Source organism: Carcharodon carcharias, chromosome 2, assembly GCF_017639515.1.
Source record: "Carcharodon carcharias isolate sCarCar2 chromosome 2, sCarCar2.pri, whole genome shotgun sequence".
NCBI lineage: Eukaryota > Metazoa > Chordata > Chondrichthyes > Lamniformes > Lamnidae > Carcharodon > Carcharodon carcharias.
The window spans coordinates 187908791-187926121 of record NC_054468.1 but is presented as its reverse complement, the minus strand read 5'-3'; the positions used below and the strand labels follow the sequence as shown (position 1 = coordinate 187926121).

Here is a 17331-nt window from a genome sequence, read left to right as displayed (position 1 = left end):
TAGAGGAGCCCATCTCTAGCATGAGTGACCTGATGTCTCAGGCATTTGTGTTGATGATCACCTCTATAGAAAGAGAGGCGAACCTCGTGAAGAGTTAGATGCATAGGCCACTGAGTGCATGTTAGCCCACATCAAAGGCCTGCACGCTCTGACTGCCAGTTTACACAACATCAATCAAAACATCACCATGGTGACTGAACGCCACACTGACATGCAACCAAATGCTCTCCCATTCTTGGCTAGCAGGGAAGAGCAGGTGAGCCCTGAGGGGGAAGATGGAGAAAGGGCTTACGGCAGTAGGGAGTCTTCTCAAGTCATCCCTACTTCAAACAATACCGCTCAAGCTGCCTCCTGCCCTGATGACCGAGGCTGTCCCTGCACAGATGTAGGTGGTATGGTCTTTGGCAAGGCCCTTACAGGCACCAAAACCCTGAGGATGTCCACCACTGGCACTTCATGTCTTAGAGCAGGGGATTAGGCAGCCTGCCACTTGCTCTGCTGAAGCCATGGGGCTAGCGCCATATAAAAATAATAAAAAGTGTACAACAGAAATATCTTAGTTGCACAAAAGGATTCACTTGGGTGCTCATCACATCATTACTGTTCCATTGATTATCTCTATTTTCATGAAATAATGACTTTATTTGGGCTATTCATTATCATGGCCTCTACTTTGTTGGATTCTTCATTGACCCTGATCAGTTTCATTACAAAGATGGAATGAGCAACCTTGATGAGAAGGAAAGGCTGTGAATAGGATGAGTGACTGGATGGCTGTCGGTAGAAGGTTTAATGGTGGTAGGGTGCTGGGGGGGTTGGGGTGGGTGTGTGTGTGGTGGGGGTGCATGTTGCATATGATTCTTGATGGAAAGCTTGCAATGCTGCAAGCACATTTTTCAAGTGAAACCTGTTGTAATGATCCCAATAGAGGGTGATAATTTTTTAAAAGAATTTAGAACTTCAAGTTAATGGCTGAAAAGGGTGACATAACCTTTCACATTTTAAGATTTCTTACTGTGACAAATAACTAAAAACACTATTAACTAAACACAACTTTGGTAGGCAACTTATACTTTAAAACTACAGAAAAGAATAGCACCGTTCCTCCCCCCCCCCCCACCCCACCAACCTCCACAACATACACCTCCTTATTCTTAGCCCAATCAAAAAAACACACTTCATAGATACGCTTTACACTGTCTTTTAGGCAGACCATTCATTTTTTCCAAAGTGATTCTTAGCTCCCAAGGGTTAATTCCTGTTCTTTTCTTTTCTCAGCCTGGTACCTTGCAATTCTGGAACTTTTTTTCACAGTGAGGATTTATTTTCCAGGAGACTCTTCCCCTAGTCCAAGCTAGGTGGCTCTTCAAGCCTCATTTTAAGTCTGCATTAATTTGATCTCCCACCTGTATTCCTGCACAGCGAACCATAAAATTTTTTTTGGTTTCTGGCTGCTCCCTCTCTCCTGGATCCAGGTAGACTATAAACATTGTGATATTCAGTGACATTCTAGGAAAGCTTATAATTTGATCTTTACAATGGATTCCTCTGCCAACTTCCACATGGCAAGATGAATCACACTGGCAATGTATCTAGGTAGAAATGCTAATTAGCTACCCTTGTGAGGCCAACTCTGTTTCATCTTGGAAATATATGGACGGTCTAAAGCACAGCTGTTTACAACCTGGCATTCTTGTCATTTTTCTGTGACTTTAGAGACTCTCAGTCTCCACTGTCAACAGACAAGTTGCTGGCATTCCCTCCAGCGTAAATACCTTGTATCTTCTTCCCAATGAAACAATCTGAGCCTTCCCTTGATCTCTAACAATCAAACCACCCAGGCTTATTGTCAGGTAGACTTCATAACATGTCACATGACCACTTTTCTTTTAACTTAAATTTAAAGATACAACCTCAAAACATAATAATCTTATAAACCTCATAATTGTAACAATGTCTATATAAGAGTGTCATGGACTTCTCTCGCTGGCAGATCTACACCTGCAGGCACCAACAGCACATCCTCTTCCTCCTCCTCCTCTTCCAGGGATGCAGGGTGATCTCCATCTTCCTCTTGTGCCAGCTCCAGTTCTAGCTGTAAAGCCATGTTATGAAGGGCAGAGCAGACACAGAAATCCTGGATACCCTTGCTGGGGCATATTGAAGGTATCTCCAAGACATCAGAACCCCATTTTGAGCTAGCCAATGATTCCACACCAGGGTCTTCAGTGAATATCCCTTTGCTGCCAGGCGCCAACTGCTGAGGCTGTCTGGTGGAGAGAATACCTGCAGCACATGAAACTGCCAAAGGATGAAAGAGTTATGGCAGTTCCCTGGGTAGCTGGTGCAAACTTTCATTATGTCCTTGTGATCACCGACTGACTGCACATTAAAAGGAGTGGATGCCATTCCAATCAACAAAGGCACATGGCGAATATGATGGTGCCTTCATTGCCACATGAGTGCAATTTATGACCCCCTGGAGCTGTGGAAATTGCACGAGTGAAGCAAAGGCAACATTCCTCTGGATCTGACTGGTATCAAATTCATTACAGTTGAATCCACCAATACAAGGCATCGGTGACCTAGGTGATGTAATTGTGGGCTGCAGATTGTGAGAATCTACAGATGACACCTACTAATCCTTGGAAGAAGGCGAACTTGAGGGCTGAGGTCACCTTGGCAGCCATGGGCAACTCATGGGCTCCCCGCTGCTCTTGGGCAGAGGTCTGCTTACTGAAGGCTGCATCTGTGTCTACCTACCCAAGAGCCTGAAACTTCTGAGGTCCTATTTACATATGTAAAAGAAGTAATGCCTGTTTCAGGTATGGATCTGGATGCCCATAATTCAGCCTTTAATTGCCAATATAGTGGGTGACTTACTTCCAACACGCAAGGTGAACATGCACATAGCCTTCAACTTCTGGGTTTGCCAAGCCCTAGAAAGGGTGGCCTGCAGCCAATAAATTCAAATAGTTGCCAAGATCTGAGGAATGGACCCTCATTTAATTATTATAATTACTGACCTGCCTCTCTCAAGCAAGTTATTCGGCCAACACCAAACTCACTGCGGTTCAACTGGAAGTAAACACATTCATGACAGGTTGGGGTATGGTTTCACGTTTTTTCAATTTCAACCCACTCCCAACACTCATCCACCTATCTTGGGAGGCCAGCAGGATCATGGGAGCTGGGGGTTAAAATTATCCCTGTATTGCTCAGGAGAAATCTTCCCTTAGGATGTTTAAGTTGTGGCTTCAGTTCAGTTGTTGAACGAAGGGAATTGGTTTTTCTGAATAACAACTCTCTTCAAAAGTGAAATGTATTGGGGAATCCACCATTAAACTGTGTTGTGTGTTTTTGAATTATTATGCAGCATATTAAAATGTCTTTACTTAAAATAAAATGTTGGAGAAGCTGAGGGAATCCTCAGTTTTGGAAACAATAACAGTCCATAGCCTAAGCCCTTGGAGCACTGATTTGTAACCATTTGTGTGTGCACCTTAAGTATTTTACTTCTTTGAAAGGAATACTAATGGTAAATACATTTTCTTTTCAGCCAAGACTTTCCAATGTAAGTTATTTTCAGATTGCTTCAAGAAAGTAACAATAGATTGTTTAAAATTATATTAAAAGGATTGTTTCTTTAAAGGCAAGCTTTTAGTTGGCACAAGCCTGAGCAATCTTTAAAAATAGCTTCAGAGTCAAATCTATAGTCATACTTGTACCATTCTTGCTGTTGAGTGTGGTCCCTTGAAACATGAGTATTTGTATTAGGACTGCATTACAGACAATCTGATAGCTGTAACATTAGAGCCAACTAGGAAACCTGAGATGGAATTCACATTGGAACTCATATTGACATTCAGACTTCCGAAATAGGATGAGTTATGCTAGGGAGAGTCGAAAAATGATTGTGGAAAGGGAAAAGTTGCTGAATTGTGGCTTAATAAAGGAAAACTACTATATATCATTGGAGGTAATGTCAGTTAGACTATCTGAATTAAGGAGGATAACATTGATACTGGAAGGTGGGAAAAGATTGAGAACAAATCAGAAGATATTAAAATTGTAACACTGTAGCAAAGATTATTCCACAACATTAACCATCAGAGCTGGTGGGAAGATGATGTATATTTTAAATTTCCATTTTTTCCTGCTTTTACCCTAATTTACTCCTTTATTTTTCTCTTGCCCTCTACTGAACATTACATTTTCACAGATATGCCAACCACCGTTTTGCCAATGTGGACATTCTTCATGAATGAGACCAGGCAGTGAATGACAGTAAACTATCACCAATGTGGTGCAGCACAAAAAAAATGCTTGCCCCTACTATAGTCACCTGCCTCCATTCCCTTTTTCTTAATTGAACCTCTCCTGATCAGACAACTCCGAATCATCGGCCTCCTTCACAATTGCACAGCTCCCACTCTCCAAATCATCATTCTGCCTCTCAATCTTTGAGGGTCTCTTCCAGAAATGCAGCAGCTAAGAATTTACATCTGTTTCATCAGTGAGCAGCCTGGAGACAGCAGGTGTGTGCAACTCGCCAGTCAAATTTAAATCAGGCCCAAGTTTCAAACGAGCCTTGGGCCTATGTGGTTGGCACAGGGATTGCTTCCTGTGCCCCGTTCGCATCCCGCAGGTCGGCACTTCACTCCCATCGTCTTTAATTTGTTTACTGATCATGATACGTAAGCCTTTCTTTTCCAGCCACATCAAGTACCATTAATGCTTTCCATGAATTGCTTAGCTCAACATGCTTTTTCAGTATATCAAAATTATAAACTATAGTATTAGAGCTATTCTTTTGTTGAAAAATATACATGTGAATGTGTGGCTGGAGTCATTTATCATAATCAGAAATGCAAAGGTTAGTTTGTTGAGCAGATTTGAACCATTCTAAACCCTTTCTTGATTCACTGAGCCCCTACTTTATAGCTGAGCAGATTCATTACTACTCAAGTTTTACTCAGTTGTTACTGTGGGAAAACTGATGATGTGTTTTGCATGAAATGTTCCATAATGTTCTTAATAGGTTTGCTGTGATGGAGTGCTGTACAGCAGTCAGCCAGACTACACTTGCTGTGAAGACAGATACATTGCCTGGAGTTTGAATTCCTCCATAGTTTGTTGCGGTGGGCTTCTCCACACCTTCCAACCTGGGTTTCAATGCTGTGGGAATTATTATGTTAGAGTTCTGCCAGGTAGGCAAGACTACATTTTTGTGAGTTGTGTTGTTAAACACTGACATTCAGCACTTGACATTTTTAGCATGATTAAGTGCTAAAAATACTTTGTTTCCCCTTACTGCACAAATGAACCTCAAGATCTTAGGTATATCATGTACTGCAGACAGAGCTGCTGGAATAAAAACCAATCAACCTCTGTATAGTTATAGCATTCTAACTACAATGCTAAAATCTGTCAATATATATGATTGTCAAAAATCACATTGCTGCAACATTACCCATGAACTTCCAATCTTCTAAAGATCATAAAGATTTTTTGCACAGGTGAATAGGTAAACGTAAACTAAGCACCTCCTGCACAACAACTGATAATAATAATGATCTAGCTGTCATTGTTAAAATTTTTGTATTATGCAATTCTGTGCTTTGCTGGTGTTTGGCAGGATAAAAAAATGAAAGCCCTAGATTTTTTTTTAACCTGATCATTAAAGATTATTTTGAATATAAATTTCAGGTGAAGGAAATTTGATGTTCTGTGGCTGCTCTCCATATTCAACTCAAAACTTCAAAGTTGAGATTGTAAAATTAGTTTCTGTTTTCCCCTATTAAGTCCTGTTCACTAGACTTGCATTATCAGAATGTTTTTCGCTATTTCTAATCCTGCCCTTTGATTTTTTCACTTAATGTATGCTTTTAGTCAATTAAAAACTTTCCATATGTAAGATTATTAACAATGATAAAACGTGACCATTATAAAATTGGTATCAGATATACTTCACATGATAAGAGAGTTGTAAGAATATTTGCAAGCTTTTATAGAACTGTTACAGTGAGATATGTTTAATTTGATCTTTTTATAAAAATGTGCTAAATATTTGTTTCCAGGCGAAGTTTGCTGCCCCAATGTGCAACAGAATCAAGTCTCCATTGGAATTGGAGATTCCTGCTGCATGGGAAACCCATACTTTGAAGGGGGCAACCAGATCTGTTGTCGAAATTCACTTCATGATGGTTTTAACCAACAGTGCTGTGGCAAACAGTTATTTAGCACAGAGCTATTGTGTTGTGGCAATGAAGAAGAAGGGACTGCATATGAATCCACTACAGGTGAGATGCAAAGAAAACAGGAGAGAAATAATTTGATAAAGAAGAAAAAGTGATTTCTATGGCGATTTAGAAATTCCTTTGTTGCTACTGATAGAAAGAATGCAAGCAAAAATTTTAGATCAAAATTCAAGTCAACAATTTAGTAAATTTTACTGAAAACAGGAATTTCACACCTAATTTGGCAAGAAATTTCCACAAAGATTCATATTACATCAAACAGAGGGTGGAATCATCTTTGATTTGCACCAAGTGCGGTAGTGGGCGTTTAATACAGCTTTTCATGTGGTATCATCTGAAACCCGCTGCATTAATTATGTATTAGTGGGAAATATGCCATTTCCATGGTGGAAAGGGCACAAATCTCCCTGAGGCACAGAGCTGCCTCAGGGAGATTAGTTTAAGTTCAAAAAAATTTAAAGGAAAAAAAAAATGTTACGTTTTGCCCCCTCATGTCACATGAGCTGGGACATGTCTATTATTTTTATTAAACATTTCTACAAGACTTTAAAAACCTTCATGAAACCTCATCCCGCCCGTGGTTGAGGTTTCATGATAAAGGTGAAGGCCGCCAGGGCTCTTTGCCTGCCCGCCAACCTTAAGGTTGGATGGGTAGCTCAGTTAATTGTTTCACTTGATAGTTAACTGGCCTTAATAGGCCTTTGACAGTTCGGCGAGCGTGCAGCTGACTCGGATGCGTGCCCGCCGAACTGAAAATCTGAATGACATGCGATGACGTCGGGACGCACACTCGACATCACCTTGCATCATTTTACAACTCGCTGAGCGGGCCCCCGCCTCTGCTTGCCAAGCCAAAGGTTCTGCCCTATCTTTAAGTTTGATATTGGGCAGAATTTTGTCCTTGGTGGGCGGGTGGGCCCCACCGGCTCGGCGGCAGGCAGGCAGCTGACCCCCGCTGCCAAAATGGGGCCTGCCACCATTTTGAATGGGTGGGCCAATTAAGGCCCGCCCAGCCTGCCTGACAGGAAGCGCTATGTGCTTCCTGTGAGAGGTGGGAGGGGAGAGGGGGGGTGCGGGGAGGGAGGTGGGGGAGAGAATCTCCAACTGTCAAAAAGTGCGCTCTTTTGCGCATGCGCGCGTAAGAGCACACTGCTCCCTGTGACTAAGTGCTGTCTCAGGGAGTTTACTGACAGGTAAGTAAAAAAATAGAGAAATATTAAAATTATTAACATATCCCCCCTCGTGTGACAATGTCACACGAGATGGGACATGTTAATAAGAAACACAAAGTTTATTAAATTAAAAAAAAACAGACATGAAACTTCATCCTGCCAGTGGATGAAGTTTCATGAATAACCTGGAGCCCGCTGGCGCTCCTGGCCTGCCCGCCAGCCTTAAGCTTGGATGGGCAAGGTCTTTAACAAGGTTAATTAGCCTGTCAATGGCCTTAATTGGCCATTGACAGGTTGGCGGGCAGACAGCTGATTTTACTGTCCGCCACCTTCCTGAAGATTTAAATGGACCGGGGGTCCCTCCTGACATCATCTCACGTCATTTTCACCTCGGCGAGGCGGACCCACCCCCAAATCGCCGAGGGGAAAATTCTTTTGATTATCTTTAACTTTTTTAGTTAACCACAGATGGTGCGTCCTTGCCTTTGAATTTTTATTTCTCATTAGAATGTCTCTATTCTGTGTATTCTGAAACATCCCCTTAAATGTCTGCCGCTTCATCTCTATGGACCTATCCCCTAACCTAATTTGCTAATTCACTTTAGCTAGCTGTGCTTTCATGCCCTTATAATTGCCCTTGTTTAACTTGGATGAAGGGACCAGAGGTATGGTTGCTAAATTTGCTGATGACACAAAGATAGGTAGGATAGTAAGATGTGAAGAAGAAACAAGGAGGCTACAAAGGGATATAGATAGGTCATGTGCGTGGGCAAAGACCTGACAAATGGAGGATAATGTGGGAAAATATAAAATTTCCATCTTGGCAGGAAAAATAAAAAAGAAACATGTTACCTAAATGGTGAGAGATTGCAGAGCTCTGAGATGCAGAGGAATCGAGGTGTTCTAGTGCATGAATTGCAAAAAGTATGCAGTTACAGCAAGTAATTAGGAAAGCTAATAGATTTTTATCATTTATTGTGAGGGGAATTGAAAGCAAAAATAGGGAGGTTATGCTTCTGCAATGCAGGGCATTGGTGAGACCACATCTGGAATGCTGTGTACCGTATTGGTCTCCTTATTTAAGGAAAGATGTAAATGTATTGGAAGTAGTCTGGACTCTCGCTCTTTGCTGCAGAGAACAGTATCAACTCCCTCTCACTATATTGTCACAACGTTCCTTTTTGCTCCCTCTACTTGAATGGCTTCCTGTACCATAGTCAGTCAGTTCATCCACCCTGCAGCTCCCACTCTCATCCAAATAAGCTGAACCTCAGACCTACTGGACAATTGGAAATACTGAGGCTCCTGCATTCCTGCCCTCTGGGTCTCCTTACCTGCTTCACTCAAAGTCACACCCTCCTGTCCTGTACCTGACCACTGACCAAATCAGAAGACCCTATCCTAAGTGGTGTGACTGCCTCCTGGTAGAAAGCATCCAGGTAACTTTCCCCTTCCCTGTTGTGTCACAGCGTCTGCAGCTTGGCCTCCAGCTCAATGGCTCTGAGCCAAAGCCTCTCAAGTCGCCAACACTTACTGCAGATATGGTTGCCCTGGTTCACACTGGCATCCAGGAGCACCCATATGCTGCAATCATGCCACATCACCTATCTTGCTATCCTTAATGTATTTTAATTAACTAATGAATTATATTATTCAATTATTTATTTTCCATTTTTATATATTTTATTAAACTTACCACCAGTTCCTGGACTATTTTAAACCTTAGGAATAGAATAGACCTTAACCACTTAGCAGATACTTACCAAACAGCTAGCTTCTTTCCCTGTAGTAGAGAAATAACTAATTCCTACAGGGTGAAAGAGTTAGAAAAAGTGAAAGCAACAGGGAAGGAACACCTCCTCCCCCTCCTCACCTAACTCCCCCACTCACCAAACTCCCAGATATACACTCAGTTCCAAACTGCATTTATTTGCCATACATAAACCATGTTCTATAGCTCAGCAATGTCAGATGTTGGAGGATTGATGGTGGGGGGAATGGGTTGCATGAATGCAATGTGACCTGGCATCTGTTCCTGTCATTCCTAGATGGCATGTTGTGCTCCCAAACACAAACCACCCTGCAGGTTTGCTCCCTATGAGTCACACTGTTCTGCCATGATAATGTGCGGTTGTGAGGGTTCTGTGCAAGACTAATTGCATTGCTGCACTCTGTCAGATGGGCAGAAAGAGGGTAGATACGAAAGGACAAAGGATCCTGGCAAATGTGGTGTCTATCAGTCATCCTCTGAGGCATTATGGTAATCTGAGCCCATACAGAATACCAGTGAGCAGCAGATGCTACCATGATGCTGCCATCTCCATGGCTGTGCCTTGTGAAGCTTTTCTAGCCTGAACTTTGTAGGGTGTGCTTCTTCATTACAATGTGAACAGGCAGCAGTAATTTTTACATTCTCCTATGGAAGGCTATCGATAGACTATCCCTTCTAGTGTTGGACATTTATCACAGTTGGTGCTCACCTGACTCCTCTGATGTTTCTTCCCAGGACCAGCAATGCTCTCATCAACTTCCTGAGTCACAGCAAGATCTCCTCACAGGTCTTTATTTTGTACTTTGCCAGAGACATGAGACGTGTTCCTTACACAAGGAGGGCCTGCCTCCACATCTCTACTGCTTCCACATTTGGCAGGCCTGACTCCATCACCCCCTCACCCCCCACCCACACCAGAGCAAAAAAATCCAGCCATACAGGGCCATTTCCCCACCCAACCCCTAACCCAAGGTGAGCCAGAAAATTTTTCATTTCTGCGCCTCCATCTCAGGAGTGAAAATCTGGCCCTTCATGTCATCAAGCAGCTCTATTCCTTATTTTAAGTTATTGATATATACCACTGCACAGATAGTGCCCCAGTTCAGATCCCTCAGGGAACACTGTCACATTTTATTACTCAGAGGAAGTTCCTTTTATCCTTGCTCCCTATCTTCCACCTTTCAATTACCAACCCAGGCCTCAAGCTCAGATCCAATTTCACGCGCTTTCATTTTTACTAAAAATATCTACTATGGAACTTTATCAAATGTTTTTGGGAAATCCATACCAGCAACATCCAATGACATCACCTTATCCAATGCCATGATCTTCTCAAAAAATTCAGCTTAATTAGACATGTTCTTCCTTTTACAAATCTACACTGACCCTCTGATCAGCGGATGTTCATCCAAGTTGCTCTGTCAGGATGATGGATTCCAGTAACTTCCCCAATTGATAATAAACCAATAGGTCTGAAGTTACTTCACTCTTTCCTTTCTCCCTTAGGAAATAATTTTCCAATCCAAAGACTGGATTCCTAGAGAATCTTGTAACATCTTGGGCTGGAAACCATCAGGTCCTGAAGATTTCATTAAATCCCATTATTTTTCTTTCACTGTTTTTTAATTAAATACATTGCCCCAGATTTTCACCCAAGGGTAGCGGGAATCATGAAACTTGCACCTTGGGAGGAACTAACCTGAAAGGCAGCACCTTCATCCTGAGAGGGGGTTGGTAGGGGTGGACGTAGATCTCCAGATATAGATCAGAGACAACCACAAAGGCTGCTGAGTGCCATGGCAAGCTGTTTAAAAGGCCCACCTCAGTTCTCAGGAACTTTGTCCCAATTGTTTTGTTAAATATTATACCCTCTATCCCTCACCCCTCACACCCCTTCATGCTCACACCCACCCACAATGCCCCATCCATGCCAATTCATTCCACCCATTCACCCATGGCCCCTAATACCCTTATGACCAAGATGGGAGGAGTCACTGTCTGTCTCTGGTTCCACTACTCCACTAGTCACAACATAAATTTAAATGATTTCTCCAGCTAGCTGTATGGCCAAATATGTGCTGTACCTATGAATCTCAGAATGACCACTCAATGCCCAGGTTTCTTCAATAAACAACAAAATTAGTACTTTATTGTAGAACCAGGCTTGTGAAGTAGAAGGCAAAGCTTATTAACATACAGCAGTAAATACGGAAGTTTAATAATGATTCTTTCTAAATATGCACGTGCATACTCACTGTCTATTTTGGAAAGTAGAGCAGCTTCAGAGTAACTTCCATTCACTTTTTGCTTTTGACTAGGTCTGGAGCTTCAGGAGCTGTTGCCACTTTTACCCAAGCAGTTGATCCTTCTTGTTTTCTCCACAAAAGCAAAACCAGTCCACGAGTTTTTAAAACACAGTTTCCATGATTATTTTTCAAAGACAAAGACCACCATTTGACCCTTTTGTAAACAGTCCACCAGGGTCAAGAGGATTCCAGCTTCTTTAAAACTGCTTAATTACCTTTTCTTGTAAAATGCTATGTTTTCCAGGAACAGCAGCAACCAGAGTCCTTGCATTAACCCTTTAAGGGACAGTGTATTTTAAAAACACATTCTTAGTCCTTGAAGATGAACCATATTCCATAATTAAAGTGTTTATGGTACCCTTCATGTCAACCCATACCTCCACCCAATGCCCTCTCATACCCTCCATGCTAACACAACACCCCATCCACATGACCCCTTATATCCCTCATACAAATTTAATGCCAACCCATGGCAACTCCCATGGTCCTTTAGAGCCCCTTCCCAACTTAACGCCAACTCATGCCAACCCACCCACCACACTTTGCCCTTACAACCCTCCATGCCAACTTACCCAATATCCACCATGGGCGTACCTTAGGATCCATGTTGAGATAAAATAAATAAAGATCTAAAGATCTATTATGCTGTTCATTATAGTTAAAAAGAACACATTCATGAAAGCCCATTCAAAACATTTAAATTCCAAGTACTTAATTCCTTATAAAAGCAAACAGACTTATATTCATTATGCCATTTCAAAGGCAGCTAATCTTTTCATAACCTCTTTGAGCTGTCAATAAAACTATGAACTTGGGATTTCCTACTGAGATATTGACAGGCTGTGGAGCAGCCAAGCATTAATAATGACAATGTGATAGCCCTTGGGATAATGTCAACTAATATATTTTAGCTGCAGAACAGATTTTTTTCAACTCTCACTGAAACAAACATGCTTATGTTTTTTTTAATTTTTAAAGGACTGGACATTTAAATAACTGCAGCTTGTCAGTTCAATAGACCTTACCTGCCACTTCAAGAGCATTTACCACTACTCCTTTAAGTTTTTACTTCCCATACTACAGAAGCTACAGGTTAAGGCCCTTGCTGCAGCAGAAATGGGATTTGTATGAACTCAGCACCGATTTCAAACTGCCCTGCTGAGTTTGGGTTTCTCTCATGTGCACGTCACGCCTTTCCCTCTCTTCTTTACCAGCAAAAATTGAATCTGCCGGGAATACAGGTGAGGTTTCCAGATACGGGTCCTGCTGCCACTTTTAAAGGCCCGCAGAGTCTCCATGATTCTGTGAAAATCTGTGTCATTAAGTTTCCTCCTCGACTTAATTTTTAGGTTCCCTTTAGTCACTAGTATTTGTCCTCTTCCTTCTCTGCAAATACAAGCAGTAATTTGACATATCTGCCATCTCCTTACTATCCACTACAGCCTCACTTGCATCTGTCTTTAATGGGCCTACGTTCCCCTTTATCACTCTCATTCTATTTATATATTCAGAATTGTTAGCTTTGAAATCCCTTGCAAGCTTTTCGCATATTTTATTTTGCAGTTTTTATTAGCCTTTATATCCCTTTGTTGCCTTTCTTATCCAAGTCAGCTGGATTTCCACTTTTTCTTTCATTCCTTTCTGATACTGTCTTCCTGATGCTATTACTTCATGTGCTGACCATCATTGGTTAATTACACAAGTGGACATTTTGCCTTTTAGACATTTCTATGCATTGATTTTAAATCATATGAAATACTTTTTTGTTTGATTGTCAGAGCTGTGTCCTTTTAGATGTACTTACAGAAGTACTTTTCCAATCCCCTCCACACAAAGCTACTTTCTGACTCCGACACTGACATACCTATTTAGGTATCTTTACTACTTTTAGATTCATAGAAAATTTACGACACAGAAAGAGGCCATCCAGCCCATCGTGCCTGCACCAACCAAAAAGGAAAAATAAAAAGAAGCTAGCTGATCATTTTAATCCCACTTTCCAGCACCTGGTCCATAGCCTTACAGGTTACAGCACTTCAGATGCAGAGCTAGACAACTTTTAAATGAGTTGAATATTTCAGCCTGAACCACCAATTTAGGCAGTGAATTCCAGATGTCCACCACCCTCTGGATGAAAAGGTTGTCCCTCTAATCCTTTTACCAATCACATTAAATCTATGCCCCCTAGTAATTTACCCCTCGGCTAGGTCTTTCCTGTCTACCCTATCTAGGCCCCTCAGAATTTTGTACACCTCAATTAGGTCACCCTTCAGCCTTTTCTGTTCTAAGGAAAACAACCTAACCGATCTTTCCTCATAGCTGCAATTTTCAAGCCCTGGCAACATTGTTGTAAATCTCCCCCGCACTTTCTCCAGAGCAATTATACTCTTCCTGTATTGTGATGAACAGATCTGTACACAAAATTCCAGCTTTGGCTTAACACAGTCCATTATTACATCCCTGCTTTCATATTCAATATCTCATTCAATAAAGGAAAGCATTCCACATGCTTTCTTTACCACCTTATCCACCTGCCCTGCCACCTTTAGGGACCTCTGGATATGCACTCGGAGGATTCTCATTTACTTAACCCCTTTCAATACCCTCCTGTTTATTGAGTATTCCCTTGCTTTGTTTGTCCTCCCAAATGCATTACCTCACATATTTTCCAGATTGCGTTCCATTTGCCTCTTTTCCACCCCCTCCACCAAACCATTGATATAATTCTGTAGACAACAGCTATCCTCTTCACTATTAACTGACTTGCTGCAGTGCATCATGTAGGTGGTACACACTAATGCCACTTTGCATCAGTGGTGGAGGGAGTGTATGTTGGAGATGATAGATGGGGTGCCAATCAAGTGGGCTGCTTTGCCCTGGATGGTGTCGAGATTCTTGAGTGTTGGAGCTGCACTCATCCAGGCAAGTGGAGAGTATTCCATCACACTCCTGACTTGTGCCTTGTAGATGGTGGACAGGCTTTGGCGAGTCAGGAGGTGAGTTATTCGCCACAGAATTCCTGACTTCTGACCTGCTCTTGTAGCCACAATATTTATATGGCTGGTCCAGTTCTGTTTCTGGTCAATGGTAACCCCCAGGATGCTGATAGTGGGGGATTGAGCGATGATAACGCCATTGAATGTCAAGGTGTAATGGTTGGATTCTCATTGCCTGGCACTTATGTGGCATGAATGGTACTTGCCACTTATTAGCCAAAGGCTGAATGTTGTCCAGGTTTTGCTGCATATGGGCATGGACTGCTTCAGTATCTGAGGAGTCATGAATGGTATTGAACATTGTGCAATCATCAGTGAACCTCTCCAACATAAAGTCAGGAGTCTGGAGAAGGTAAGTGAGCAGCTGAAGATGTTTGGGCCGAGGACACTACCCTGAGAAACTCCTGCAGTTATGTCCTGAAACTGAAATGATTGAGGTCCAACAACCACAACCATCTTCCTTTGTACTACGCACAATTCCAACCAGCGGAGAGTTTTCCCCCCAATTCTCATTGCCTCCAGACTCGGTCAAGTGCTGCCTTGATGTCAAAGGCCGTCACTCTCATCTTGCCTCAGGAATTCAGCTCTTTTGTCCATGCTTGAATCAAGGCTGTAATGAGGTCATTCTCAAATGTCCCAATCATGCCTCCCACATTTAAGTCCAAGTCATTGATGTATACGACAAACAGCAAGGGCACTAACACTGAGCCCTGTGGAATGCCACTGGAAACCGCTTTCCATTTGCAAGAACATCCATCGGCCAATACCTTTGTTTCCTGTCACTGAGCTAATTTTGGATCCAACTCACCACCTTCCCTTGTATCCCATGGGATCTCACTTTTCTAATCAGTCTGCCATGTGGGATCTTGTCAAATGCCTTACTAAAATCCATGTAGATAATATCCCCTGCACGACCCTCAACAATACTCCTTAGTACTTCCTCAAAAGATTTGATTAAGTTAGTAAGACATAATCTTCCCAAACAAAATCATGCTGACTATCACAGAGTCACAGAATCTCTCAGTGCAGAAGAGGCCCTTCAGCCCATCGAGTCTGCACCAACACATGAAAAACACCTGACCTTCCTAACTAATCCCATTTATCAGCACTTGGCCCATAGCCTTGAATGTTATGACATGCCAAGTGCTCTTCCAGGTACTTTTAAAGGATGTGAGGCAACCCGCCTCCACCAGTGGATTCCAGACTGTTACCACCCTCTGGGTAAAATAGTTTTTCCTCACATCCCCCCCTAAACCTCCTGCCCCTCACCTTGAACTTGTGTCCCCTCGTGACTGACCCTTCAACTAAGGGGAACAACTGCTCCCTATCCATGCCCCTCATAATCTTGTACACCTCGATCACGTCACCCCTCAATCTTCTCTGCTCCAACGAAAACAACCCAAGTCCATCCAACCTCTTTTCATAACTTAAATGTTTCATCCCAGGCAACATCTTGGTGAATCGCCTCTGCACCCCCTCCAATGCAATCACATCTTTCCTAATAATGTGGCAACCAGAACTGCACACAATACTCCAGCTGTGGCCTCACCAATGTTCTATATAACTCCAACATGACCTCCCTACTTTTGTAATCTATGTCTCCATTGATAAAGGCAAGTGTCCCATATGCCGTTTTCACCACCCCACTAACATGCCCCTCCACTTTCAGAGATCTATGGACACACACGCCAATGTCCCTTTGTTCCTCAGAACTTCCTAGTGTCATGCCATTCATTGAATGCTTCTGTGTCAAATTACTCCTTTCAAAGTGTATCACTTCACACTTTTCAGGGTTAAATTCCATCTGCCACTTATCTGCCCATTTGACCATCCCATCTATATTTTCCTGTAGCCCAAGACATTCAATCTCACTGTTAACCACCTGGCCAATCTTTGTGTCATCCACAAACTTACTAATCCTACCCCCCACATAGTCATCTATGTCATTTATATAAATGATGACTAATAAGGGACCCAGTACAGATCCCTGTGGTATGCCACTGGACACTGGCTTCCAGTCACTAAAGCATCCTTCTGTCATCACCCTCTGTCTCCTACGACAAAGCCAATTTTGAATCCACCTCATCAAATTACCCTGTATCCCATGTGCATTTGCCTTCTTTATAAGGTTCCCATGTGGGACCTTGTCAAAGGCTTTGCTGAAATCCTTATAAACTACATCACCTACACTACCCTCATCTACACACCTGATCACCTCCTCAAAAAATTCAATCAAATTTGTGAAGGCATGATCTCCCTTTGGCAAAGCTATGCTGACTATCCCTGATCAAACCTTACCTCTCCAAGTGGAGATAGATTCCCTCCTTCAGAATTTTCTCCAATAGTTTCCCTACCACTGACATGAAACTCACTAGCCTGTAGTTCCCTGGCTTCTGTGTACAACCCTTCCTAAATATCCCTGATCAGTCCGTGCCTTGCTAAATGACAGTTAATCCTGTCTCTCAGAATTGACTCCAATGATTTGCCAACCACCTGAGACAGACTGACCGGCCTATAATTTTCTAGCCTATCCCTCACACCCTTTTTAAATAATAGTACGACATTCACAGACCTCCAACCCTCTGGTACCTCACATGCATCGAGTGAGGATTGGAAAATGATCATCAGAGCATCCGTTGTTTCCTCCCTGGCTTCCTTTAAAAGCCTGGTCTGCAATTCATCCGGCCCTGGTGATCTATCTACCTTCAAGGATGTCAGTCTCTCCAGTACTTCCTCTCTCATCAGACGAACATACGCAATACGAGCAGAAGTAGGCCATTCGGCCCCTAGAGTCTGCTCCACGATTCAATAAGACCATGGCTAATG

At 42.4% G+C, this 17331-nt stretch overlaps 1 protein-coding gene across 1 annotated transcript in view; it reads left to right on the top strand.

The window, feature by feature from the left end:
• The window catches only part of ush2a (Usher syndrome 2A (autosomal recessive, mild)), a 1196697-nt gene that overhangs the window by 925172 nt on the left and 254194 nt on the right, over nt 1–17331 (top strand). Inside the window, exons 48-49 of the mRNA XM_041207243.1 lie at nt 5042–5210; nt 6081–6302. Coding sequence (XP_041063177.1) covers nt 5042–5210; nt 6081–6302 — 391 coding nt within the window. The remainder of the gene's footprint in view (nt 1–5041; nt 5211–6080; nt 6303–17331) is intronic.